General features: G+C 42.1%; 1 protein-coding gene across 2 annotated transcripts in view; it reads right to left on the minus strand.

Annotated features, from left to right (window-relative positions):
• The window catches only part of MYO1E (myosin IE), a 173786-nt gene that overhangs the window by 23921 nt on the left and 122120 nt on the right, over nucleotides 1-27745 (minus strand). For both annotated transcript variants that reach the window (XM_075897339.1, XM_075897340.1), the window contains 7 exons: nucleotides 25351-25495; nucleotides 17037-17151; nucleotides 15149-15318; nucleotides 14464-14609; nucleotides 10135-10281; nucleotides 8334-8491; nucleotides 6603-6695 (listed from right to left, as the gene is read on the minus strand). In XM_075897339.1, coding sequence (XP_075753454.1) covers nucleotides 6603-6695; nucleotides 8334-8491; nucleotides 10135-10281; nucleotides 14464-14609; nucleotides 15149-15318; nucleotides 17037-17151; nucleotides 25351-25495 — 974 coding nt within the window. The remainder of the gene's footprint in view (nucleotides 1-6602; nucleotides 6696-8333; nucleotides 8492-10134; nucleotides 10282-14463; nucleotides 14610-15148; nucleotides 15319-17036; nucleotides 17152-25350; nucleotides 25496-27745) is intronic.

Raw genomic sequence — 27745 nt, forward strand, 5'->3', positions numbered from 1 at the left:
AAAAGCCTGTAGTCTAGATGTACCCTTGATGCTGATCATCTATGGTGGCCTTAAACCTTAGTCTCATCTCAAGCTCTTTCCACCTATGGAACGCTCTGGTGATTTGCTGCCTTCTCATGGCATGGCAGATTTCTAGCCAGATTTTTCCAGTCCTTTGTTCCTGTAGAACCCAATGAGGCTGGAACTTTAGACTGGAAGAGTTTGCAACAAAAACAGTATGCAGCATTCTGGGTTTTTGAGTACATAAGTCATGGCCTCTCCACTTTGTCACCATTGTGGATTTCACGCCAGTAATGTGTTGGATGGAAACTTCTATTTTCATTGTCTTTGGGGAACATGAAGTTGTTCACTTGCTGTGGCCCATGCAGTACAAGGAAGTCCCTCAGGCTACTGCTCAAGTGGGTCCAGAGTCCTGGATCAATCTAGACTTAAGGAACGAAACTCAGCAGCAGCTGTTCCTTGCGCCTTCACCACACTCTTCTCTGATCTACACTTTTCTTCAGAGATGTGCATGGTTACATCCATTTGAGATGGAGATATGGATGCTGCAGTGGCTGCCAGGTCACCTGCACTCTGACTAACTGGAAGATCAGGCATCTCCTCATCACTCACATCCTCACTGGGGCCAGAAGGCTCACTGTGAACATTTGTGTCTATGTATCTCAGGAGCGCTCCTTCCTGCTTAGATAGAAAAGCTTCCTTTGCTTGCTTGCTTTTTCTGAATGCTGCCCCAGAGGGGCGTTTTCTTCTTTCACTCATGACTACTGTTCTGTGCCAGCTATAGTGGCTCTCAATTCTCAATTGAAGGGGACAAATAAGCAGGCTGCTAGCAGGGCCTGAGTGAGGGAAGGGCCTAACTGGCTCTTACTACTTCAGTTGACTGCCTGTTCTCAAGTGGGTTCAGGGAAGCAGCAGGAAACAGGAAGTTCCCTGAGAAGCAAGTATTAATCAGTCCAGTCTCCTGGGGGTGCTAGAGAGGTACATAAGAGGCTCCTCCTCCTCTCTCTCTCCCCCTGCAGCTCCTGCTGCTTTCTGTTATTCCTGCCATTTTCTCCTGCCTGCCTGTTATGTCTCTTGTGCCCTCCTTCCTCAAGAAGCTGACAAACCCAAACTGTGGCCCTCCCCCCCCCCCCTTGGACAAGGGGGAAAATAATTGTTCTTGGTAGCTGGGATTTTCATCAGAGCCTAAGAATTTAGCTCCCCAAATGACATGGTGCCTAATTTCCTTTGAAAATCCCAGTGAGTCTGTTTGAAATACTCTGGGATGTTCTCTTAAGGCAGTAGGTTGCCTAATAAGGGTGGTTTCTTGCACAGGTGAATTGAGAAAGAACACACTGCATGAGCAGAGACAGCTTTGGGATGTTAAATGTCTATTTAAAAATCTCTTTAATTTTTTAAACAAAAACTCTTAAAAGTGACAGTACAGATCTGAAGGAATGTCCGAGGACAGCTGGCCCTGAGTAGGGGGCTCAGTCCGTCCCAACAAGCTTCACAAGAGAGAATGAGGCAACTCAAGTTAACCCGGGTCTAATGAAATCACTGAGTAATCAGGAATTAATTAGGTAAGGAAGCACCTGGGCATGATAAAATGGAAGGTATGGGGAGATTAGGAGAACAGAGATCCCTGGAGTGTAGGGAGAGCAGTCTCCTTCAAAGAGGCTTCTGGGGAACCTGGTGAAGGGGGCAGCCTAGCAATGGAAACCCAGGGAGAATGCTTCTGGGTGGGAGAGTTTTCAGCAGGAAATTATAAGATGTCCTGAAGAAGGGTCCTTCTGGTTAGCCTTCATGCGGGAGAGCCTTGGCTTAAGAAGAGATCTGTTCCCCAGTTATTGCCAAGAGGAGCCCTGACTCCAGGGCTGTGTCTAGACTGGCATGATTTTCCGGAAATGCTTTTAACAGAAAAGTTTTCCGTTAAAAGCATTTTCAGAACAGAGCGTCTAGATTGGCATGGATGCTTTTCCGCAAAAGCACTTTTTGCGGAAAAGCGTCCGTGCCAATCTAGACGTGCTTTTCCGCAAAAAAGCCCCGATCGCAATTTTTGCGATAGGGGCTTTTTTTGCGGAAAACAAATCTGAGCTGTCTACACTGGCCCTTTTGCGCAAAAGCTTTGCACAAAAGGGACTTTTGCCTGAACGGGAGCAGAATAGTATTTCCGCAAGAAGCACTGATTTCTTACAGTAGGAAGTCAGTGCTTTTGCAGAAATTCAAGTGGCCAGTGTAGACAGCTGGCAAGTGTTTCCGGAAAAGTGGCTGATTTTCTGGAAAAACTGGCCAGTCTAGACACAGCCCAGAAGTGATTCTGGGTCATGAAGACCTTGCTGCTGGTAAGAAGCTTGGATGTAAGTGGAGGTGATAGATTAAGGTTGATTCAGTCTATCTTCCCACCAGCTACAGAGTGGGAGGACTCTTCATGTGATGTTCTGCTTTTGGAGTTGAATAAACTAGATTCCCTGCATGTTTGCTGTGCTAGGCAGTAGTATGCAGAGTTGAGCCCAGCATGGATATCAGGAGAGTCTTATTTTCACTTATACCCTTACTCTAAAGTAATCTTATTTGTTCTGAACTCACAGGACAGAACAATGTTTTGTTGATGTAACACTTTCCAAAATTTATTTTCAAAATTCTCACTTTAAATGAGGAAAAGCCACTTAGTATTTCAGGGAAAACCCGCAACAATACTAATTATAAAGTTCATGTCTAAAGTTGAGGCAGATCATTCCTTTAGAATTTTCATTCCATGATATTCAAAGACACAAACTATTGTGGACTTATTAAAAAGCTCATTCAGGGAAACTGAGGCAGAGTTGCAATGGTAGGCTACCTGGGGTTGGCCCCTGTGCGAGGTTCCCCATTATACCTACATTTGCTATTGAACAAAAGGGCCTTTACAACATCAAAACTCAGGGTATGTCTACACTACAATGTTAGTTCGAACTAACAGATGTTAGTTCGAACTAACATTCATAGCCACTTCACTAGCGCTTCACTAGTTCGAATTTGAATCGAACTAGCGGAGCGCTTAGTTCGAACTAGAAAAACCTCATTTTACGAGGATTAAGCCTAGTTCGAACTTACTAGTTCGAATTAAGGGGTGTGTAGCCCCTTAATTCGAACTAGTGGGAGGCTAGCCCTCCCCAGGTTTCCCTGGTGGCCACTCTGGCCAACACCAGGGAAACTCTATGCCCCCCTCCCGGCCCCGGACCCCTTAAAGGGGCACGGGCTGGCTACGGTGCCCGTGCCAGGTACAAGCCTGCCAGCACCCAGCCAGCAGACCCTGCACCTGGCACGGCACAGAGCCACCCACCCGATGTCCCCCAGCCCACCCCCTCTTCCCGGGACCAGGCTGGCGGCTCCCGGGAGCTTGCCCTGGACCGCAAGAGGCGGGCACCTTCCTGGGCTAGTGCAGACATCGTGGACCTCGTCCACGATCTCCGCACTAGGCACAGGAAAGTGGCCGTCTAGGGCAGGAGAGCTGCCAGCCTGGCCACCCAGGAGCAGGTGTGCATGAAAATCAAGGGGGTCCACTGAGACCCCCGACCCTGAGCCCTGAGCTTACAATGGCCGTCCTGGGTCAGACCAAAGGTCCATCTAGCCCAGTAGCCTGTCTGCCGACAGCGGCCAACCCTAGGGACCCTGGAGGGGATGGACCGAAGACAGTGACCAAGCCATTTGTCTCGTGCCATCCCTCTCCAGCCTTTCACAAACTTTGGGCAGGGACACCACTCCTACCCCCTGGCTAAGACTACTCCATGGACCCAACCTCCATGACTTGATCTCACTTCCCTTTAAACTCTGTTCTAGTTGTAGCCTTCACAGCCTCCTGCAGCAAGGAGTTCCGCAGGTTAACTATTTGCTTTGGGAAGAAGAACAACTTTCTCTTACTAGTTTGAAGCCTGCTACCCATTCCTTTCCTTTGGTGTCCTCTAGTCCTTCTTTAGGGAAACTCATGAAGAACTTTTCTGAATGCACCCTCTCCACCCAACCCCTGCTTTTAGGGACCTCTATCCTGTCCCCGCTCCATCTCCTCTTTTCTAAGCTGAACAGTCCCAGTCTCTGTAGCCTCTCTTCATCTGGGACCTGTTCCCAACCCCTGATCATGTTAGTTGCCCTCCCCTCTCCCAGCCTTTCTCTTCCCCTCTCCCACCTCCTTTTCCCAGTCTCCCCCAGTTTTGTTCAATAAAGACAGAATCAATGTTGGAAGAAACGTTATCTTTATTTTGTACATCAATAAGAAGGGGGGCTAGGGAAGGGTAAGTGGAAGGAGGTGAGGGAGGAATGGGGTACGAGCCCCCAATGGGGAGGACTGGGCTGGCTCTGCGGGCTTCTGGGGGTGGAAGCTCTCCTGAAGCCCCCCGATTGCCTCCTCTCCCCAGATGGCAGCCTGCGGCAAGTGCAGCCGGGCTGATGGCCGAGTGGTGTGATGTGCCCAGTGTGGGTACTCCAGGCACTCCAAGCCAGGACTGCTTTGCAAGCGGGGCACCCCTTAGAACTGTCTGTCCGGGGTGGGGGTCGGGACCCTTTAAGCGCAGCCCTCGGCTAGCCTGAGACAGCATCTCCACGCTCTAAGTCCTCCTCTGATGCCCTGCCGGCACTGCTTCCGGCCATCCTTAAGCCCTGTTCAGGGTCCACTCAATGTGGACTTGCTAGTTCGAATTAGCAAAACGCTAATTCGAACTAGTTTTTAGTTCTAGACGCGTTAGTTCGAATTAGCTTAGTTAGTTCGAATTAACGTTGTAGTGTAGACGTACCCTCAATGTGGCTGTCTTTTGCAGGCCTGATTCTCAAACACTGGTGAGTGTTTGCAAATACTGTTAAAAATAAACAAATTTAACTCCAAACAAATATTTACTGCCTAATTATGAACATTCAGAACTAGGCTACATCTACACTGCAGACTTTTTGCGCAAGAACAGTTGTTCTTGTGCAAAAACTTGTGGGGTGTCTACACTGCACGTGTGTTCTTGAGCAAGTAAATTTACAGTAAAGCACTGGAACAGAGGGATTCTTGCGTAAGAGTTATTCCTCTCTCCACAAGGAATAAGCCCTCTTGCTCAAGAGCTCTTGTGCAAGAAGGCAGTGTGGATGAGCAACAGGGGTTTCTTGTGCAAGACACCCCTATGGCTAAAATGGCCAGCAGAGGTTTCTTGCGCAAGAGAGCGTCCATACTGCCATGAACACTCTTGTGCAAAAGCACATCTCTTGCGCAAAAGCACATGGCAGTGTGGACACACTCTTGTGCAAGAATTTTTGTGCAGAAACTCTTGTGCAAAACAGTTTTTGCGGAAGAAGCCTGCAGTGTAGACGCAGCCCTAGTGTTGAAGAAAAGTTGATCCAATATTTACTGCAGTGAAAGCATTCTATTGCTTAATTGTTGCAAACAGGCTTCACATCTTGAAAAATAATTCCATGCAATTCTTTTTGTCTGAAATTCACGCTGAACTTTGTCCTGCCTGAGTCAGTACTGTATACATTTAGACTTTTATATTATTTTATCTGGCAAAGTGTGTCAGCATGAAGTTTTCTCCTTGCACTGTTCTTCTTTTCTAAAATAAGTGGTTGCTTCTTATTGAAAAAATGTCTAAGACTTTCCAAAATGTGCTTAGTAAATTACAGTGTTATTTTCTGTAAATTAAATTATAACTTAAGGGCAAAAGTGAAAATAATAGACCCAAGCCTAAGGACATCAGTCTAGATTCAATTCTGCCCACAACTTAGAATAAAAGCTACCATCCAGGTTACTAGTTTATTCAACTCCAAGGAGAGAACATCTCATAGAGAGACTGCCTCTTCTGCATATATGCACTGGTGCAACTCATACTCATCAACATTTCTGAAAGCTGTTGCATACCAGAAGAGTAATGAGGCACAAGTCAAGTTCCTTTATGGGTGGCAGTGAGAGCACAGTGACATGGCTGAGTATTATCTAGCCCTGTGCTGTGTTTACTTGTTGACTAGTCAATTTCCCCCTCCCACTCCCGCTACCTCTATCAGATAGAGGCAGCAAAGGGGGACGAAAGGGGGGTACTTCAAAATGGCAGCGCCGCACAGAGTCTGTACTGAGCTCCATGCTGTGCTGCTGCTTTGATATGCTGAGGTGGCATTTCATAGGGGCAGCGCTGCACAGCTGAGATTGGGCTCGGTGCAGCACTGCCTGTTTGAAGTACCCCCTTTTCAAAGAAGCAGCGCCACACAAAACTGAGCTTGGGATCAGCTATGCAGCACTGCCCTTTTGAAACACCACCATGGCATTTCAAAGCGGCAGCGCCAAGTGGAGCCCAGGGTCGGCTGGGGACTCATCAGCGAATCCCGGGTTCCGGTGCGGCATTTCAAACTGCGCAGAGCCTGGGGTCAGCTGGGAAATCCCCAGCTGACCCCAGGCTCCACATGGCATTTCAAAGCAGCAGGGTAGCATGTAGCCCGGGGTCAGCCGGACTTCCCATTGGCCCTGGGCTGCATGCGAAGTTCCACATTCCTCCTTTGAAATGTACAAGAGCACTTACTTTTAGAACTGAGGGATAAAACAAACTCCAGAATGCTTTGCCCAGCTATCACACCAAAGACAGAAACTGAGTCTGGAATGCAAAAAGAGCAAGATAACTTACCTGGGGGAGGTGGAGCAGCCCTCATGGGGTAATTCTGAGTTTGAGTCCTGTGGGAATACCCTCTGCTTTGGGTCATGTTCCGTCTCGTGGGGCCTACAATAAGCACACTAAGCTCTGTCAGATTGATGCCCTCTGTGTAGCATTCAGTAAACAAGTCCTTCCATTGAATGTCAACTTCTCATTCTTGATCAGAACAAGGCATTTGAAACTCAGGTCTTGGCCAAGCTTAGAATATCACCTGAAGGGCTAAGGGATGAAAGGTAACTTAATGCCATTTTAACAAACCCACCCAGTCCTAGGGCCAGCTGGGGTTTGGTTTTGCTCCCTACTGTGATCTTAAAGCTGGTTTAAACGGAACTCAAGTGCCATTAGCCCCAAGGAATGTTCCAGAAGCCAGGGAGAGTTGGTTTAATAGTGTTCCAAACACATTCTTTGTCCAGTAATTTCTTTATACTGTAAGTCCACTATGTCAAGTATTACTGAAGCTCTGTCAGAAGATTTCCTCATGTCAGAATCCTTCACTAGCTGGCTCTGTGGATCCTTTGAACCACAGAGTGGCACAAACTGGCCACACTGTGGCTGAGAACGTATCTTCTATTTTTTAATTAAAGGGCTGTAGAGAAAAGTGAGTGTGTGTGTCTGTGTGTGTGTGTGTGTAAAGGGGGGCATGAGAGGTAGACCTCTGTAACCACAGGTGAAAGAACAAAGGAACAAAACTGGCTAAATATGGTTTGAACACAACTTATGATATGTACAAGACTTAGCTCATGTTTGAGAGGCTTTAATACTTAACAACAGATTATTACAAGGTCTGTTACATCTGTGGCTCTTCCTTACCCCGTAGTAGGACTCCAAAGGCACGTCTACACTACAGAGGAAGATATAAGTTGCTGCTGTAGATCTTCCAGGGTTTGAATTAGCAGTCTAGTTAAGATAGCTAATTTGAAGTGAGAGGGGCACTCTGGTTGATGCCAGTAACCCTGCTTTCACAAGGAGTAAGGGAAGTCGAAGGGAGAGTGTTCTTCCTTCGACTTCCTGCAGTGTAGACAGCACCAAAAGCCGAGTAAGCGACTTTGACTTCATCTACACAATTAACGTAGCTGAAGTTGCGTATCTTAATTTGACTTTGTTGCTGAGTGTAGACATACTCCAAAGGAGCACGGAAATATGCAAATGGGGTAGTCCTCAGAACCCCATTACACGAGGTGGGAAGGCTACACAGCACAGAGATGCTCTGTGGCAAAGCTACTGAATTCTTAGGTACTATTAAACTTGCTGTCGTATCACTCCATAATTTGATATTGGCACCTTTTCCTCCTCACCCAGCCTGCCCCCTTCTCACATGTGGATCCCCAAACCAGAGAAGGGTTCTCTGTAAAAGATAGTGCCCTTTGTGGACAGACTATGTCTGATCTGCACCTTGTACTCTGTTCCATGTTACAAGACCAGACTTCTTATGTCCCAGGGTCATGAGCTCAGAGTCTTCCATAAACAGTCACTGTGCACTGCTGAATTAACAGTGAATCACATAAAGGCTGTACAAGGTGAGGCACGTCTATTGCAATGTTATAGTTTGCAATTCACTCTTCTTGTGAATGCCAGAGAGAAACTGTGAAGCACATAGGGACTGTGGTGGATAGGGAAGAGACTGAGAAATAAAGGTAAAATGAACAGACAATATCAAGCCTGTAATCCATTGAGAAAGACAGTCAAGGGGAAATTCATACTTACGGGAATTCTTTGGTAGTCCTGGTCCAATGCTGACCTGCAGCACCTTGTTACTTGGCTTGAAGATGGCTAAATCTCCTTGGCCTTGCATAAATTGCACTTGGCGAGAACCACCTGCACTCCATGGTCCCCAATTCTCCTTCTTCAGCTTCATTTCAAGTCTAATGCAAGCACATATACACACATGCAGACAAAAAGAGACGCATTCATGTCTGGGTCAAGGGAACATCATTAACCAACTGAGAAAAATAAACTGGAGAAAAATAAACAGGACCATGCTGATAGCTGTACCTGAGAAAGTGCATCGTGAGTATTTTAAACTGAACAAAACATGGTTTCATTAACTGTTCTTGGGAGGCCTAAACAAAGTAGAAGATGCTCTCAGTGGAGTTTCAACTTTAGAGAATGAATGTTCAAAGGTTTGAACAGATCACCCACTGTACATGCAGAACCCAGCACATGCTAGTGGGTGTCACATACCAAAATATTCATTAGTGTATGCCATTGCCTGACATATGCATGCAAATACATTTCCTTGTGGGTGCTATGGGAATGTTTAAAATTTTTGCAGGTGTGCTTATGCCCTCCTTTAATGATACAGGCCTCTATCAAAATTCAAATAGTTTCATTCACTGAAGGCAATATCCACTTGCTGAGGATATAAGCAATGTACTGTAGCTAGAGATGGGCTCAGGCAGCCATAGTAAGCAAAACCTCAGTTATGCATTGTTTTTACAATAGTAAACTGGTTTTGGATTCCCAGGCTACATGACTATATGGAACCTTTTACACTTTTTCCTACTCACCCATGTCATTATCAAGCTAAAGTAATATTCTCCCTTAAATAATTCTTACACTTCTTTGACTGGAATAAAACAGATATGCAAACTTCAGGCTCAATATCATTATTTTACTTACTACATAGCAGTATTACCAAGAACGCAGTGTTATTGCTATGGTATCCAGCATGCTGCTGTTATAGCAAAAATCACTCCCAATATCCAAACAAAATCCTACAAATTCAAGTTCTCTAATATTTGGGGGCCTCTTTGGACAAGCATCTAGCTAGAAGTTCTGATACTTATCCACACTATGCCCACTGATCCCTGCAAGTCTCTGGTCCCAAAAATCCAAACACCTACCCTAAATAAGGACCCATTTTCAAATAGCCACCCATCACTCCAGCCTTGTTTCCCCATTATGTGTCTAAGCACATATATTACATGCCTCAGTGTAGTACTTCAGCATCTTCAGGGTAAGGTCAAGGAGTACACAATGGGACTGAAGAGAATTTTTCCTTTTTAGGGCATGCCATACCAGAACAGCCTCTCTGCAGCTGCTACTGCCCTGTCCTCCTCTAATAGGGGCAGGGTTTGGACTGTGAATCTATGTGGCTGGCCTCTTGCAGTTGGGAGAACTGACACAGAGAACTGTTATGTTGAACACCGACGGTGAAGAATGTCCCTTATGTGGCCTCTCTATAACCTGATTCCCCATTCAGCGAAGCAAAGGCAGTCATGCTGCACGCAGGTCACACTGCACGCAGAGGATCAGAAGTGGGAAGTGGTTAGGATTTTACCCTGTGGTATTACACAGGCAATGCAAGAAAGACATGTGCTTAGAAAGCCAGAAGACTATGTAGGCATTCACATAGCACACCTCACCATAGTTCTGTAAAAGAGCATGGAGTATCAGTATGAGAATACAGTACTCACACTATCCTGTTTTTGCACCTTAACCCAGATAACCAGAAGAAACAGTTGTTTAATTAAAAAAAAAATCTGTTGGAAAAGCCATTACTCACATATTGCTAAATTTCAGAGGTAGTTTTCTTTGTGTTTTCTCTTCATATCGCTTAGATAAAAGGCTTAAAAATTCTGTTTTGAAGACTGATTCAAGCAAACTATCATATTCCTGCTCATGTAGAATGAAAATGTCATCTTGCATTGTGCTGTAAACGAATCAGATTATGCGTCATTCAGACTTGAATCCAAAGTGAAACAAATAACCCCGCATTTTTAATAGCATTTGAAAGCAATCATGGTGAAGAATAGCCAAATTTTGCTTTTAGATAATGGTCCTTTGTTTCAGCTGCTGGTAATGGAATTCCCCTAACAATCTTCCTATGTGATAGCTGAATACAAATTAGTCATTTTAAGTTAATTATTGTTATTATAAAATGGGAATATGTGCTATGATTATAAGCTCATATCCTTAACAACAACAAAACTGTCATTAAGGCTACATTTGTAGAGTGTTGTGTGACGTTAATTAAGAGAAACTGAAAAAGAATTACTATTTAAAATGAGACAAACTCAAACGAACAAATGCAAGCAATCTCCCATGCTGCATCACCTTTAACTTGGACTCACCAAACTTGGACAGTGAAGCAATCATAGACTCTAGGTAAAATCCTTAGCTGGGGTAAGTCAGCATCATTCCACTGACCTCACTGGAGTGATTCCAATTTACTTCAATTGAAGATCCTACAAACTCATAGAAGCAGAATCCCAAGGCCACATGGAGTTCTGTTAAAGGACTGGGACATGGTTGATTCTGCACACTTCTGGAATCCCCAAGATAAAAAGTTCTCTCTTGTGATACTAAGGGTATATCTACCCTGCAACACTATTTCGAAATAACTAGCGCAATTCCAAAATAACTTAGTCCACGTCTACAGAGCAGGCAGTTATTTCGAAATAGTGTCAAAATACTGTTCAGCTGGAGGACTTCTTACTCCAATTCCTGTAACCCTCATTGTACGAGGAGCAAGGCAAGTCAGAGGAAGAGTGCTCTGTTTCAAAATAAGTGCTGTGTAGACGCGCTCTATTTTAAAACAAGCTATTTCGAAATAAGTTATGCAATTGACGTAGCTCAATTTGCGAAGTTTATTTTGAGTTAAGCCTTGCAGTGTAGACGCACTCTAAGACACCAAGCCAGGTTTACCTTTGCTTCAGCGTTAATGTTTAAAATAGTTCTTGTTTATATAGAATTCTTTTTTTTCAGGGTACATCTACACTGCATGGCTATTTCAAGATACCAGAGTAGCACTGGTATCCTGAAATAGCTACCCTGTGTCTACACAAACCGCCCGTTATTTTGAAATATTTCTTGAAATAACAGGCACGCTATTTCGGCATCTCAAAGGGCCTACTGCCTTATACACGTGTTTAGGCTGCCATTTCTTACAGATGTTAAACTCTGCACACAGCTTTTACGGCACCCATACCAGTGTAAGGCTTTGTTGCATACTGGCCTCCCTTTCATCTTCTCTTCTGACTGCTAACAACGTTAGCAAATATTGGGTTACTGTTGGCTGTAACATACTAAGCAAAAGAGAACCTGGAGTCTGCATTTCTCTCTGAAAAGAAATGATTTTGTATTTCAGCATTTTATACCCTCTTAGATTTAGAAATAACATTTATTTAGAAAGGCTCTTTTTAAACGGAAACTTATTAGAATCTGTTGCTGCAACACTAGTCAGTGTCAATATCCACCTAATCTAGTGAAAGCTGTGGCAAACCATGCCTCTTTGTAGCCAGGTGGAAGGGAAGCCCAGATTATATGGTGGCCAGCAGGTGATGGCTTCATTTCTCAAAAAAGTACGTATGGTGTTAAACCAAGCAAAGGAAATCACTGATGGCTAACAGAAATCTGAATATGTATAGCTTCAACACATTACAACAAATCAAAAGAGGACTAATTAGGTCAACCACACAAGGCTCTTTCACCCTTTTGTCTGACACAGAACTCAGTTTGCTCACTCTTTCAATTACCTACTTTTTGATTACCTGGCTATTAATTACCCTCCCCTTTTAGGCACACCCTTTTAGAATGCTCCTTTCCCAGCATGCTTTGTTTATAGCTGGCACTTTAAATCTGGGAGAGGCAAACAGCAGCAGCCTTTTGATACTCACTTTGTCTTAGATTGCTGCAGAATGCAAGCCTCTCCAGTTCAGATTGTAAGTGTGTATATATATTGTACATAGAATAAAAAGAATACCTGCTCTAGATGCCCTCAAATTAGCTTAAAATAAAAGCGCCCATAGTCACTCCTCTTCAATATTATCAAATGACAGCAATTCCATCTCATGTAATCCCCAAGCAGAACACTGAGAGGAAAAGTTGAACCTCTCTATCCCTCTGAGAAATAATCACACTCTCTACCTCCCACATTCCTATTTAAAAATATGCTTTATTCTATTCTGAGTGCTCTTGTTAAATTAAAACATGTTGAAAATAATAGTCTAGAAAAGAATTTAATGCTTTGAAATGTTTGTTATAGTTATAGATGTATAATTGTAATCCATTCGAGATGAGCTCAGGAGAAACTAATTTAACATATTTTCCTTCTGGATTCATTTCCAGGTTTGTTCAACAATTCAATTATTGTAACTATATTTAAAACATGCAGAATTTTCCAGGCTGAAAGATTGTGTTGAAAAGTGCAGATTGATTTACTCATGAGACACTAAAAAGCATGAAGAATTTCTATACAAATAAAACTCCATGGCTGTGTCTACACTGGCCTCCCTTTCGGAAAAGGGATGCTAATGTAGCACTTTGGAATAGGCAAATCCGCAGGAGATTTAAATATTCCCCGCAGTATTTGCATTAACATGGCTGCCGCTTTTTTCCGGCTTGGAGATAAACCGGAGAAAAGCGCCAGTCTAGACGTGATTCTCCGGAAAATAAAGCCTTTCAAGTAGGAATAAGAGATCCTCCGGAAAAGGCTTTATTTTCCAGAGAATCACGCCTAGACTGGCGCTTTTCTCTGGCTTATCTCCAAGCCGGAAAAAAGCGGCAGCCATGTTAATGCAAATACCGCGGGGGATATTTAAATCCCCCGCGGATTTGCCTATTCCAAAGTGCTACATTAGCATCCCTTTACAGAGTACTAGGGTCCTAGTCTGAGTGCCTGGTTGTAGTAATTTTCAGGATCCACACTCAAACAGTTTAGTTTTCAAGCACCAGAATGGGAGACTTCACTCTAACATCCAGCCAACACCTATAACTGTAGCTGGTCCTGGTTGCAATTTTTGTTCTAAATGTGTGTCAAACAAAACAGCACAGCCTGATTTGAAAATGAAGTGGAAAAGAACAAGACCAGGAATGTGTTAAGATATCTGCTTAGAAATACTTTGATTGAACTGGCACATTTTACACCGCTTTTCCTTATCCATGAAAATTAGGAACAGATGTGAAGTAAAAACCACACAGAAATATGAATTTGGCATTTACTAAGCACCTGATGTTCTGATAATTTGTCTGACAGAATTTTAGGCTGGGCTAATTTGAGGTAGATATTTATAAACATGTACTTCAAAAGTTTACTTTTAGTTACAAACCCATAATATTGAGGTTGGGAATTAAAAACATGTTACTTTAATATTTAACTCCACTTATTGATCTAAACAGGTGGTTTGGTTATCACTGTGTATCAATCAAATGTCAGCATTGGCAAAATGTGACAAGTTCAAAGATGGCAGAAACCTTTGTTTTCTCCTTTTGTGAGGGAGAAATGTGTTTTAGATGGGAAGCTGTCTAATGTGCAGTTTCTTGTTGTTTTGTTCTGAATCACCTGGAAGTGGGTTCCTAAGCATTATGTGACCACAGAAGCTATTTCCTGTAATTGGGAATTTGTCTGGCCCTGAGTCAGCAGAAGTACTTAGCAGGCTAACCAGCACAAAAGGCCTAATGTAGAATGGCTGGAGAGAACGTTTCTTTAGCAAGTTTTACTGGCAGAACTCCACCAAGAAGGACTGACATAAGATATACTCAAAAAGCATTAGGAATTGTTCTAAGATAAGACATTCGGATAAAAAGCAATTACCAATTCTTAATGTTAATTACAATTGATCATGCAGGTGAAGACACGGGTCAAACTACTGACTGCACCGCTTTACTAGGTACTCAGAAATCTGCATGTGTTTGTGCAAATGTAAGTTTGTGTACTCCTGTATCTGGCATTTTGGTAAGAATGGAAAAGCAGTTTGGTTTCCAGAAATGTGTCTCATTGCTGTCATGAGTTTTCAAATTCACCAAATACTGCCAGCTCTTGTAAACAACCTCCCCTCCCCTGCTCCTACATGATTTTTCTCTGCCAGCAGAAAGAACCTAGCCAGGCACTGACCTTAGGGAAACAGAAAGAATTCTTTCCACCTCAATCCTCCGCTTTAACACCTCCTTCACCAGACCTTTTTCTGGACCTTGCTTCACCTTTTCACGCCCAATCAGATATATGCACTTTGGGGTAAGGACAAGGTCTCGCTTCACACCCTGAAATGTGAAATGATTTGAAAAAATATAAATGTACAGCATCATCAAAATCCACAGGCACCTAAAATTGGCTAAACAAGAAGCACACAAATAAGCTACAGATACATAATGTACCAGCTCTATTTTTTTTTTGGGGGGGGGGGGGAGAAGTGGGTGAATGTTTCTCAGCTTGGATTGCATTTAGATAAAAATAAAACTTTGCTCACTACTCTCTATTTCTTACTCCATTTTCTACTCAGCACCTGCCACAGCCCACCCTATCCTTGGGACAAAAAGCTTGAAAATGACCTGGATCATGGCTAAAAAATGTGACAGCATCCTTTACCAGAAATCATATGCATCCATCTGTCCCAAAAGTAATAATTTTCCTTCAGATTGGAATCCTTGGGTGAATGGAACTGCCCTATACCCTTTCTACAGTCAGGAACGGGGGTTTTCTAAGTTTGGTGGAGTTTCCTATACAGGGTAGTTCCTAAAAAGCTTTGATCCAAAATATAGACACCATGGACTGAGGACCATGAAGTTTTTTGTAATCATACCTTAAACCGCCTGTCATATTTAGTAATAGTGTCTGCAAAATCAATTTTCTCCCGTTTCCCTACAAACTGACGTAGCTCTGGATGCTCTTCCATGCCTATGTAGTCCCCAATAAAGTTCCTGTTGATGCTGTTTCGTCTTCTCTCTTTCTTGTTCAGCAACAGATCTGAGGCTTGAACACCAAAAGTGTACATCAATAAATACTGCTTACCAGAGACGTTTCTAAATGCATGAACAGTAAAAGCCCATAGGGCTTCAAGAGGAGCTTAATGTAAGGAAAAAATGTAGGCAAATATATTTGTCTGAAAGGTTAAAAAAGGCAATGGTTAAGCTGATAATCCTTCTGATAGCCAATGTGTGATTTGAAAGCCATCCCTATTTAAGTATTTGCCCAGAATGGAGAACCACTTCCAGAATTTGGGTTGGTTCTGATGCAAACCTGATCTCTGTGGCTTCGAACTCTTTCTAAGAGCAACTACTAACCCCGCCCCACAAAAAGCCTCAGTGCTGTCAAACTCGTGCCTACCAAGATTGTCAAAAACTATTCATTTTTTGACTGACCGAACTGTCTTTGAAGTGAGAGTATATCTTCTTCAAACAAACATTTGTCCAGGCAAAGCAACTTGAAAAGGTCTTGAGAATTAGCAATGTCACACTGAAATGGGTTTTCCATGAATCGAAATGCCAACATTAAGCTTTCAAAATCTGAAAAAGGCTGGCTGAATTACATTGCCAGGTGTTCAAGCCATCTCACATAATGCTGACAATCAAGGTCATCACACTCAAATTCACCGTCTCCAGCAATTATCTTCAAATTTGGGAAGTGGGTGAATTCTCCTGCCTACATTTGAATGATGAATAGCTGTAGCTTAGACATGAACTCCCAAATGTGCTGGGCCACATCAAAAATCATCTTTCCCTGAAGTTTCAGACCGAATTCATTCAAATGACAAGTTGCAGTGGGGGAGGTCTAGGTTGGATAGTAGGAAAAACTATTTCACTAGGAGGGTGGTGAAGCACTGGAATGGGTTCCCTAGGGCAGTGGTAGAATCTCCATCCCTAGAGATTTTTAAATCCTGGCTTGGCAAAGCCTTGGCTAGGATAATTTAGTTAGAGTGGTCCTGCTTTAGGCAGGGGGTTGGACTCGATGACCTCCTAAGGTCTCTTCCAACCCTATGATTCTATGACTCAATGAGAGATTTGACTACTGGTACTTTCTTTTGAGGCTCTCCTATAATGGGAACATTTTTATTCCCTGGGAATCGTAAAATGAAAAATGAAAAGTAAAATCTTAACGTTTTAACATTGATGAAGATACACCTCAGTTTTATCCTCTGATGCTTGGGTCTCATTTTGCTGATCTACCAATTTAAATCCCAGATGTAATCAATCCCTATAGAAATATTGCCAGCTTCTGCTCTCATATTCTGTGTAAGCAAAAGGAAGCAGAACTTCCTATTTCTGGCAATGAAAGAGCATACATATTTAGTATCAATACCCCAAATCTAAAGTATTACTCAACATCCTCTGCCATCATAACAGATTCGTGCTGTAATAAGCATCATACTTTTTTCAAAATATTAATTCCTTACTTTTGTTTAAAGCTAAGAACTTGTGGGAGTATTTTGCTATTGTCCAGGAAGGCAATAAAGCATGACAAATCTAGGACTGAATTTGTATTCTGTTCAGCAATGGGAAGCTCTTTTTTCAAAATCCTAGATAACCTCAATCCCCACCACTTTGAATTATTAGAAAAATGCATTCAACTTCAAACAAAGCAATGCAACAGTTTGCACTACAAGATGGGAGATACTACTTTGCTTGTTTAATCATGCTCTCTTTCTGGATCTTGAATCATTCATATAGCGCCAACAGCATAAGTAGACATACCTTCTTCTCTCATTTGTACATACTTCTTCCTGGCCATGTATTTCCTCCATGCTTTCTGGATTGCCCTAGCATATCTATCATACTTCCGTTCTCTCATCTCTTCAAGCAAAAACAGCTACACATAAAGAGGAAAAATGAGTCAAATACTTCAGATGAGGACTAAGTAAAGTTGGAAAAATGCACGTTCCAGTTTCAACCTCCATGGATGCCACCTATTGTTTACACTTCAGAATCAAGAGTCTTTTACAAGCAGTGTCAGTGGTCCCAGCATCAGACTGGGAAAGAAAGACCTCTCAGAGAAAGGAAGTGTCCTCTGATGGTGATGGGGGAAATGATGGTTCATGTTGAATCTACTCCCTACTGCAGCTGTCAAAGTCTGGAGGACAGTGAATAGGGACAATCTTTCTCCCTGCAGCCCTATCACAACTTTGACTGTGGTTTTCTAGTGGATCCATCTCAACTGTACTATGTGTGACCTGCCCTCCTGCCATTTGCTGTTTCTTGACTGAATCTGGGCATGGCATTACCAGGGTACAGAAGAGGACTGGTCTTATCTTAGATAACATGTAATCAAGGATGCCTAACTTGATCCTACCCTCTCATTTCAGGCCAGAGGGTGACTCTAGTTCCTGCCCTGTCCAAGTCTTCTGAATTTCAAAGTCATTGTGCCTCTTTTTCAGTAGTGGAAGTCCCCTAGATGATTCTGTAGGTCCAAGTTACTCAGGGTTCCCTGATAGACATGGTGTAGATCCTGGTTCAATTAATCTGTGCCTAATATGCTGTTTTTTGGCAAGGTTTTAGGGCATCTCTGGGAAACTTCCCTGTAGGCTATATCCAGAATTCTTGAGGATGGTCCCCATTGTGTTCTGAAATACTGTTTTCTTGGCATAAGAAATTATATGCCAAACATAAGAAATTATATGCCACTTATATAATTATAACTAAAGATTTAATTACAGTTTAGTTAGTAACAAGACGCATTACCACATCAGAGATCAGTAAGCTTTCAGTTTGTGGGATGTGTTTGAGGAGTTCAGTTGTTCTTAGGAATAGAAAGCAAAACCTTGGATTTATGGAATGATATCTTAACTCCATATAAGTATATAATGACCTAAGTGGACGGCAGGTATGCCTATAGTGTTCACTAACAACTGTACTGCTTTGTGGGTGTGTGTGGGTGGGCGGAGGTTCTGGTAATAATTACAGAAAGTCCCCAATTTACAAATCGGTTTGGTTCCAAAAGTTCATTTTAAATTCAGTTGTTTGGAACTCAGAACACATTTTCCCATAGAAACAGTGTTATAAATGATAGTTACAGTCCCAGGCTAGCCCAAAAACACCTATTTAACCCATAAAATAGCTGAAATACTGTATATTTGCAATGCAAAATAGTAGAAATAGTTTTTTATTTAATCTTGAATGCTGGTGCTTGAGGAAAGGTAGATGTAATTAGAGACAGATGAGGAGATAGGGAGCAATTCTGAAGGGGACTTCTGGGAATCTCCCAGCCATCCCCTCACCATAGAGTCTGCACTGGCCCCTGCAGCCAGACGCATCCTGTGCCCCTTCCTCCCATGGGCTGCACCCAGCCCCCATTCACACCAGGACGTGGCAAACACAGGCTGGAGGACTCCGGAGGAATAAGGGGTGGCGGTGTTGTTGGCAGTTGGAGAGAAGCAGTGGTTTCCCTTTCAAAGCACTACTTCTCTCCAGCCGCTGATTACATGACCCTACTCCTCTGGAGTCCTCCTGTCACTTGCACAGCTCACCACCAACTGTGCCTCTTGCCTGATCCTCTGAGGCTGCAGGTGAGCTTTTGTTTGTATGTGTGGAGGCTTGTAAGTCAGATGTTTGCAGAGTACCTGTAATAGCATTCTGCATGTTAGCTACAGCACACTTGAAGGCAAACCTTCGATAAGGACACAGGATTTTTTAATATCCTAGTAATTCTGTACTGTCTGTGTATATGTACAAATAGAGAGGCACAGCTAAATTGGATGGGAAGATGTAAGAAGAAGAAGAAATACATGGCATGAGTAAAGTGTTTGCATACTTAAATGTTTCTTTCTAGACTGCTGAGTTATCTATAGAAATGAACACATATTTTTGAGGCATTAGATAGACTGATAGATGCTGATATTTTTAACCATAACTATTTTGAGGGCTGTTGCCAAACAATATGTATGCTTTTCCCCTGCAAAAATGTAATATCCAGTATATCTGCAAATGTGAGAAGATCCTATAGAAATCAGAGGAAAGTCCTTCATGAAGATACCATGTCTATTGTTTTTCAGGGTCACAGACCCTACATTTGGTTGCTAGATTTCAGCTGAAAGAGAGGCATGTCAATATGTTATCCTAGGAATACAGACAGACCATAAAACTTTAACACATGGAACTGTGAGTAGCAATTTTAAAATCTTGACAGTGCTGTGCATGGGCAAAATCATGCTTAGAGCCAATCATGGCACTAACTGAACACTAAGCCAATTAAAAGTTATAATGCAGGCACAGGCTTGACTTGTTTCAAAAATTCCATGGGAGTTTCACAAATTAATCCAGAAAGGTGATGAAGTCTGATGCTTACTCCATATGAAAAGGGAAACTCCTAAAACTAGGTTATTCTCTTTTCATTTTAAAATCATTTATGCCAGCTAGGGGTTTTGGGTTTTGTATATCTTTGCAGGATGTTTCTTAGAAAAGGCTGCAGGAATTTCTGTTGTTTTCTGAGAGAAAAGCAAAGATACTAAATTTCCTCTTTGCTAATTAGGGTATTTCATAAAAATGGTTAAAAAATAAGCATAAATATAAAACATAAGTATTAAAGTATAAGCATAAAATATACTATTTTAAAAGAGTTAGCTGTCTTGTGTGAATGTCTTTCAAGCTGTGAAGTTTGAAACTGTGGATGCTACCAAAAGAAAAATAATGTCATGCCTATCCACTGTGGGTTTTAAAGCAAACACATCTTTTCTGCATGTTCAGCAAAGTAACTAGAGCTACCAAAGTGAAATCATATGGTAAACATAAAGCTTTTACACAAAACTGAAGATGGGAAGTTGGTCTTAAAGAGAAACCCACTGACAATGGAGCAAATTTTAAAATGATACCAGTCATACAAGTGGGAAGATTCATTATATTTGAGGAGTGTTTTAAGCTTACTTTCTTCTGTTATAAAGTGCTTTTCTGTAAGGGACAATGGGAAGGTCTAAAAGCATCACTGCCACCCCTTTGTACACTTCTTCAGTAGCAGCACTAAGATAAGTCCTCCTGGTGTCTACATTCCACAGACCTGCCCGGGTGTTTTGGGTGTTGAATAATACACAGGAGTGACATTGCCATAAGCAGGAAATGGAACTGAACATCAAGAATATCGTAAAAATCAACTCTACACAAAATGTTTCCAAATGTATAAATTTAATCACCTGAAGGGCAATATTTAAAAATAGTAGCTCAAAAGTTTCACACCAAAGTGTGATTTCCAGTTTTGTTTCCCTCTAAAGTAAAATATCTGAGGGAAAAAAAGATTAGGACTTGTGATGTCAGCTGTGTTGGAGAAACAACATACAATCCTGAGCTCTTCCTAAAAGAGACACTTGGTTCAAACACATCTTGGTGCAGAAATTACTGGGTGAAATTTTATGGCCTGTGTTATGCAGGAAGTCAGACTTAGATCATGATGGTCACTTCTGCTCTTCACATTTTTTGTAACATAAGCTTTGCCACTCATCTTAGGGTTAAAAATAGGCCTTGCCAGTCTAAGGAGTTTCATAACTGATAAAAAAAAAAAAAAAAAAAAAAACAGACGTGACCGATAGTAACAGTGCATGTTTAATATTTTGATTGTCAGAATTAATAACCGACTTAATATCATTGTTGTTGACACAAAGCAAGACCTGATTTTTACTCCCAGTAGAGATACAGACAATGGCACACATGCTACGATAGAATACAATTGTGTGAGCCCATATTACAGATTAGATGCAAACCTGATTGAATTTTGCATTTGGGACCATTATGGACCCACCAAGATAATGACAGGAGGTTCCTGTGGTGGTCACAACCTCAGTGATTAAAGTTAGTAAAATTCTAAAGAAGCATATAAAATAAAATTTTCCCCTCCCCACCTTCTGACATGTAACACAGGGAGCGCTGTGCTTTAAAGATCTAAACACTAAATCTTTTTCAGAGACTGAGATCGGTGTTTGTTTTGTGGATACTGAAATGACATGGACAGAAAAGGAAATGTTTCATTTTATATAGAAATGAGGTAATGCTAATGTGGCACTTCAATACAAAAACACAGAAATATTACTACACTCCTTTTAGAAGTGTGTTTTACTCCTGTATATGTCTTATTTAGTATCTCAAAGCTTGTGTGGAATAAAAAAAATCAGAACCCAAACAATGAATTCTCACTAAATTGCATTAACCTGATAGTTTCAATAAAGAATAGATAGAGTCCCTGTGACTGATCATTCTGCATTGTATCAGACTCATAAATATAAAAAAAAACCTCCTCAACTCTATTACATAGATCTATAAATAGACAAGGATATAAAAGCTGACTGTAATTTTACATTTTGATGCATATTGTGAGGAATTATAGTTTCTCCCTTTTTTTGCTCTCTCCATGTACAATGTGAGCAGAACCTAATGTAGCCTCCTATATTAAATATCAGTGCAATGTTGTGAACCTTTCATGGCATAATGTAGTACAAGAAGTAATACTACAAAAATAATTACAGAAGATGTCATCATTAGCACCTTGGTTGTTATCCTGTCAGAAATATGTCCTTTTACTAGGGTGATCAGATGTTCCGATATTCAGGGCTTGACAAACCGTGGCGAAATCTACTAGTCAGCCCCGCACTGTGCATGCGCAAGACCTGCATTGCGCATGCATGCGCCACCGGTGAACGGGGCAACCGGCTGAAATTTACTCATCACGGGCGAGTAGATTCACTGATTTGTTGAGTCCTGCCGATATCATTGGGACCATCCTGTTACTAGGGACTTTGTCTTTTATAGGAGCATAGTACCCCCTGCCCCACCCTGTCCTGATTTTTTACTTGCTATCTGGTCATGCTATCCCTTATATAAATGCAAAACCTGGAAATAACCATGTACCAGTCGCACAGTAAATTAGATGCTTATGGCATGTTCTAGATTGACTACTCCAGGACCCAGAAGAATACAAAATAAAATCTCCCCCTCCCCAACTTCTGACATATAAACATATAAGGGAAATGAACCTAAACCAAAACCCTAGGAATGATTCTTTTTTTTTTTTTTTAGTGGAGCTAGTCTGAGAAAACACAGATCATAGGTTCAGAAGTATCTTTTTTTTTTAGTCAGTTAATGAGATTCTGAATAATTGTCATAAGAAACTGAAAGAGTATTTGTTTTAATCCAGCCAGATATACAGACTTGGTTTATTAGAAATTTTCAGTAGAGCAATTTTCATAATTGCAAAGGAATAGAACATATTGCACTGTATCCATTTATGGCACTGTAAATTTTTTTGTTAGTAGGCTGATTTTTATTGTAGGGAAAATTTTTCCTACTTAATTAATGCTGCTTTTATCATCAGCATGATCATCCAGCTTACTGTATCATGGTTAAATCACAAAAATGTTGTCTGGATTGATCTGTACTCGCTCTTGTTGTTTGTTAAATTGCCATAAGCAGTTTGTTTCAAGTAGCCAGCAATAGACCCCCGAAAAACAGTGAAAATCATCAAACAGCAGACTCAGACATTTAAAAACCTTTTGCTCAGTTTATCTCCTGAAATCTTGCAAAGACTTAGAAATGCTATAAAAAGGGGGTGTCATACTGATATTAAAGAAAAAAAACCACAATCTAGTACAAACCATTTTCACTGGGTCTCACTTTCCCTTGTATGTGAAGGCAGAATTATTTACTCAGGTGTGTATTGGAAATGGCCTCCTGTCTGCCATTCATAAAACCTTACTTCATAGTTAGTTGGCAACTCTTCATCTATAGAAAGCTTGTAAAATTCCCTTCAGAATGATGCAAGCAGTAGATAGGATTTCAGCACACAAACTCCAGTCCTTCAGTCAGCTTCAGTGGGGGCATGATCACACCCTAAATCAGTGCACTTTAGGTTATAGCAACATTACTGATGTTGTGTCCTGTCAGCACATACCATTTTTGTCTATCTGTCATACTAAAAGCAGTCTAGCAAAGCAAAGCACTTTATCAGCTGTAATTTAAGGCCATTACAAAGTCATACTCTCCCTCATCTAATAAAAACATTGATTAAAAAAAAGTGCTGTTCACAGTAAGATGTTGTGAAACAAAAATACTAGAGAAATTCTTTCATAAAAAATCAATGTAGTCATTACATAGTCAGTTCCTTTTACACTCCCTCATAGCAAGCTGACTGAGCCCTGCAAATCTGTGGATATCCATTTTATATCTGTGGGTATCCACATCCACAGATGTGGATATGGAGGTGGATATTCAAAGATGTGGATGCAGATATCCGCAGCTCGTTTTTGCAGATATCAATGGGGATACAAATTTTGCATCTAAAACACTGCCATTTTGCAGCTATCCACTTTGTATCCATGGATATCTGCATCCGTGGATGTCAATGCAGATATCCGTGGCTCATTTTGTGGATACCAATGCGGTTGCAGATACAAATTTTGTATCTGTGCAAGGCTCTACAAATCATAGGTCTCCCCACCTATAACAATCACATGCCTCCTTTTATTTTGACAGAAACAAAATATAAATCTACATGAGTCATCTACAGCTTCATGTCTCTCAAAATTAATGCAACCCTTTTAATAGTTTGGATAATTTAATAAGATAATAGTTTGATACCAGTGGTTGGGTATTTTTTTTCTGGGAAGATATGTGATTTAGGAGCTGGCTAGAAAATATGCATTTTCTTCTGTCAGTGGAAAATTTCATCTTTTTGTCAAAACAATTTTTTTTGATTCTCAGCGAAAGCCCTCCAAAATCCCCCAAAAAGCAGATTTGATTTTTCCAATGAAAAAACTGAAAATTTTGGGAAAGTGAATACTTCCTGTGAATATTTTAATTGTTAAGAACCTAATTTTCAGTAGAAAGCAAGTTTTGACATAACATTTTCCAATTAACCTTCATGGTGGGACTGTGAAAAATGCTTTCAAGGGAAATTGTGGAAGCACCATCAGATGACATTTAAAACTAAACAGGATAAGGCAGAAAAATGTACCAGCAAGGGAACAGCCCTCCACTGATTCAGGCCCTGATATTCTGTCCTTTGAAAGACTTCTGATGACTTCCATGGGAGCTGGATCAGATTCTAGGGGTATGTCTACACTACGGGGTAAGTCGAATTAAGATACACAACCTCAGCTATGATAATTGTGTAGCTGAAGTCAAAGTACCTTAATTTGACTTTTGGCGCTGTCCACACTACAGGAAGTCAAAGGGAGAACACTCGCCTTTTGACCTCCCTTACTCCTCGTGGAAGCAAGACCACTGCATCAACCATACTGCCCCTCTCAGTTCGAATTAGCGTGTCTTCACTGGACCTGCTAATTCGAACCTTGGAAGATTGATAGCATCAGCTTTGATCTTCTTTGTAGCATAGTCATACCCTAAGTGAGGTAATAGGCCTTTTTCCACCACTATTTTGTTCCAAAAGTCTGACTGACTTGGGACTGAGAAGGACTATGCAATGTTGAATGCACTATGTTTTCCCACTAAGAAAGATATTTTTTCAATAACAAATGTTAAAATAAATAAATAAATAAATAGTTGTTGAATCTGATTTTTTTCAATGTGAGTTCAGCAAGTATCGGGATAAATATTCAGTCCAGTACCCTAATGTTCACATGGTGTCATCTCTTAAATCTCAGTCATGCCAGAATATTTGGTGCGGGTCTAATAAATACAAAACAATTTATGCTCCATAATATTTAGGGCATTTTCTCTACATAGACACTATTGCTCATCTGTTATGTTTGTGATTGATCAAATAATACTTCTTTTATTTCTTGTTCTAATAGTTACACATATGCTTTCATTGCTTGACTCCTCCGCATATTACAATTTCTTACAGCGATGTGCAAGCAATGTTCCATGGACCCCATTATAAAAGTACTTGTAAAGTCTTCCCTCTATCCTAAGAGCAGTCTTGTCAGTGACTTGTTGAGCCTGGATAAAAAGATAATATTCCGTCCTTCTGAGGTCCTGCCCACAGAGGCTTCTTGCATAGCAGGAGAAGGCAGAACTGAACCTGTCCCAACCAAATTGTGCCATGTGCAAAAGACTCAGGATAAGTCATACTTACAGACTCTGGAGCTTTGATGAAGATCTTAGTTTTCCCAAGCTGGTACTGATCAGGGTCCATATTGACTGAGCGGAGCAGGTGGAGAATCCCTTGTTTCTCATCTCCTTTCCAGGAAGGCCAGGTTGCTTTGGTCAGAATGGCATATCTGAGACCGCAGTGAGAGAGAGGAAAAAAATTAAGACTTGGCATCATGCAAATAGCAGGTGCAGAATGCCACTGGCTCCCAGCCAGTATAGCCCCCGGGATTAGTCCCTCTTTTCTGTGTTATCACACTGTGTAGGAAAGGGTTTGTGGAAGAACACACAAATGTATGTGTTTTCACTTTAACCAAAGTGGTGGTGTTCAGTGTGAATATCTTTGATCGAACCTTTCCAGTCTGCCTAGGTCAAGGGTAGGTGACAAAACAAACACCAAAATCTTTGCTTCCTTAATCCTTGACAATCTTGTGACAAATAGGTTCATCAGCAGTATTTATAGTGAGACAATCAGTAAATCATCTTTGGCACCTCGCTGATTCCTCCCAAAACACACGACCTGTTCCAATTCCAACCCTTCTCTAATCTTTGCTATGGCCGTTTGTGAAGTACCTCTAATATCTAAGCTAGCAGTCAGCTTCACTCTCCCAGTCCAGCTGTTGTCTGCAGCTGGCCTGCTCAGAGAGTCATTCTGGCATCTGTACTAGGAGGCCCTTGGTTTGGTCTCTCCTGCAGGAGGAAGGGGAGGGACTGGCATGATGGCCACCTGCTCAAGACTTGGGAGCTTGGTAACTGGCCACATCAAGAATTTGAGCAGGGAGAGAAGTAACTGTAATAGGGAACAGGACAGGCATTTGGCATGTGCTGAAAGACGGTCCTTGGATGAATATTCAGTACTACTGTGCTGTTCTGCAGCATGAGGGAGAAGATGGAAAACAGGACTGTGACAAGGACAGGCAGCTCCCACCTGAGAGAACCAGCCACAGAAGTGGCCATCATGCCAACCCCTTCCTTCCCCTCCCTCCTTTAGGAGAGACCAAGCCAAGGGCCTCCTAGTATAGATGCCAGAATGGCTGTCTGCTGATGAGCAGGCCAGATGTGGACAACAGTTGGACTGGGAGAGTGAAGCTGACTTCTACCTTACAACTACTTGGGAGTTGCCCACATTTCTTAAGGTTAACTAGATAGAAACATGGGGTTTGGAACTGAATGGCCCAGAGTTAGTCACAACTCTCTGGAGGGTGTGCGCTTGCATGCCCACATAGGAAGGAATAAAGGGCTATGCATCTAATTAGTGGAGCTACACAGGCATGGCAGTGGTTCCACTAATTAGGTACCTCCTGGACCCTGAAGAAGATGTGGAAGATGAGCTAGCGGGTGGTGGAATACAGGGGTGGATGAGGAACAAGGGTCAGGTGGCGTTCGGGACTAAGTTTCGGGCATGCTACACCCAGTTGGGCTACCTGTGTGAGCCAGGGAAAGTTCCCACTGCAGCAGTAGCCAGCAGGCAGAGCAGCATCTGACTCCATTTCAGCCCCAGCTGAGCTGCTTGGAGAACTGAGAGACACTGAGGCTACGTCTACAGTGGCATGATTTTGTGCAAGAACTCTTTCACAGAAGAGTTCTTGTACAAAAACTCTTCCAGAAGAGAGCGTCTACACTGGCATGTGCGTTTGCGCAAGAGATGTGCTTTTGCGCAAGAGCATCCATGCCAGTGTAGATGCTCTCTTGTGCAAGAAAGCTCCGATGGCCATTTTAACCATAGGGCTTTCTTGCACAAGAAATTCATGTTTTCTGTCTACACTGGCCTCTTGCGCAAAAACAGTTGCGCAAGAGGGCTTATTCCTGAGCAGGAGCATCATACTTCTTGTGCAAGAAGCACTGATTTCATACATTAGAATGGCAGTGTTCTTGCGCAAGAACTCGCGACCAGTGTAGACAGGCAGCAAGTTTTGGTGCAAAAGCGGTTGCTTTTGTGCAAGATCGAACCAATGTAAACACCACCTGAAAGTGCCTGCTCCTTCAAATGTGCTGGGGCAGCTCTTAGAGAGTCTGTCTCCCTTTCAACCCCAGCTGGGCTGGGAGGGGCTGGGAGAGACTGAGGTCTGCGGTCTAGCTGCACTTGAGCAGCCTGCAGAGGGGAATGGGATTTCCTTTGAGCCTCAGCTGGGCTGTGGGGGATGGAAGGAAAGAGACAAGTTCTGGATGGAGAATAACTCCAATAACTGTAGGGTTTTTTTTAAGGACTCCAAACTCTCGTATTTTTAACCTGTCATTATCTGAACCCCCGGTCAGGGGCTACAGTGGCATTGTCCAGGAGAGATGCCTCTTTCCCAACAATTTCTAAAACTTAATAGAAATTGCTTGGTTTCTAGACAAGTGATTCTCCATTAGGTTTTAGAACATGTTTGGGGGCAGGT

Source organism: Pelodiscus sinensis, chromosome 14, assembly GCF_049634645.1.
Source record: "Pelodiscus sinensis isolate JC-2024 chromosome 14, ASM4963464v1, whole genome shotgun sequence".
Classification (NCBI taxonomy): Eukaryota; Metazoa; Chordata; order Testudines; family Trionychidae; genus Pelodiscus; species Pelodiscus sinensis.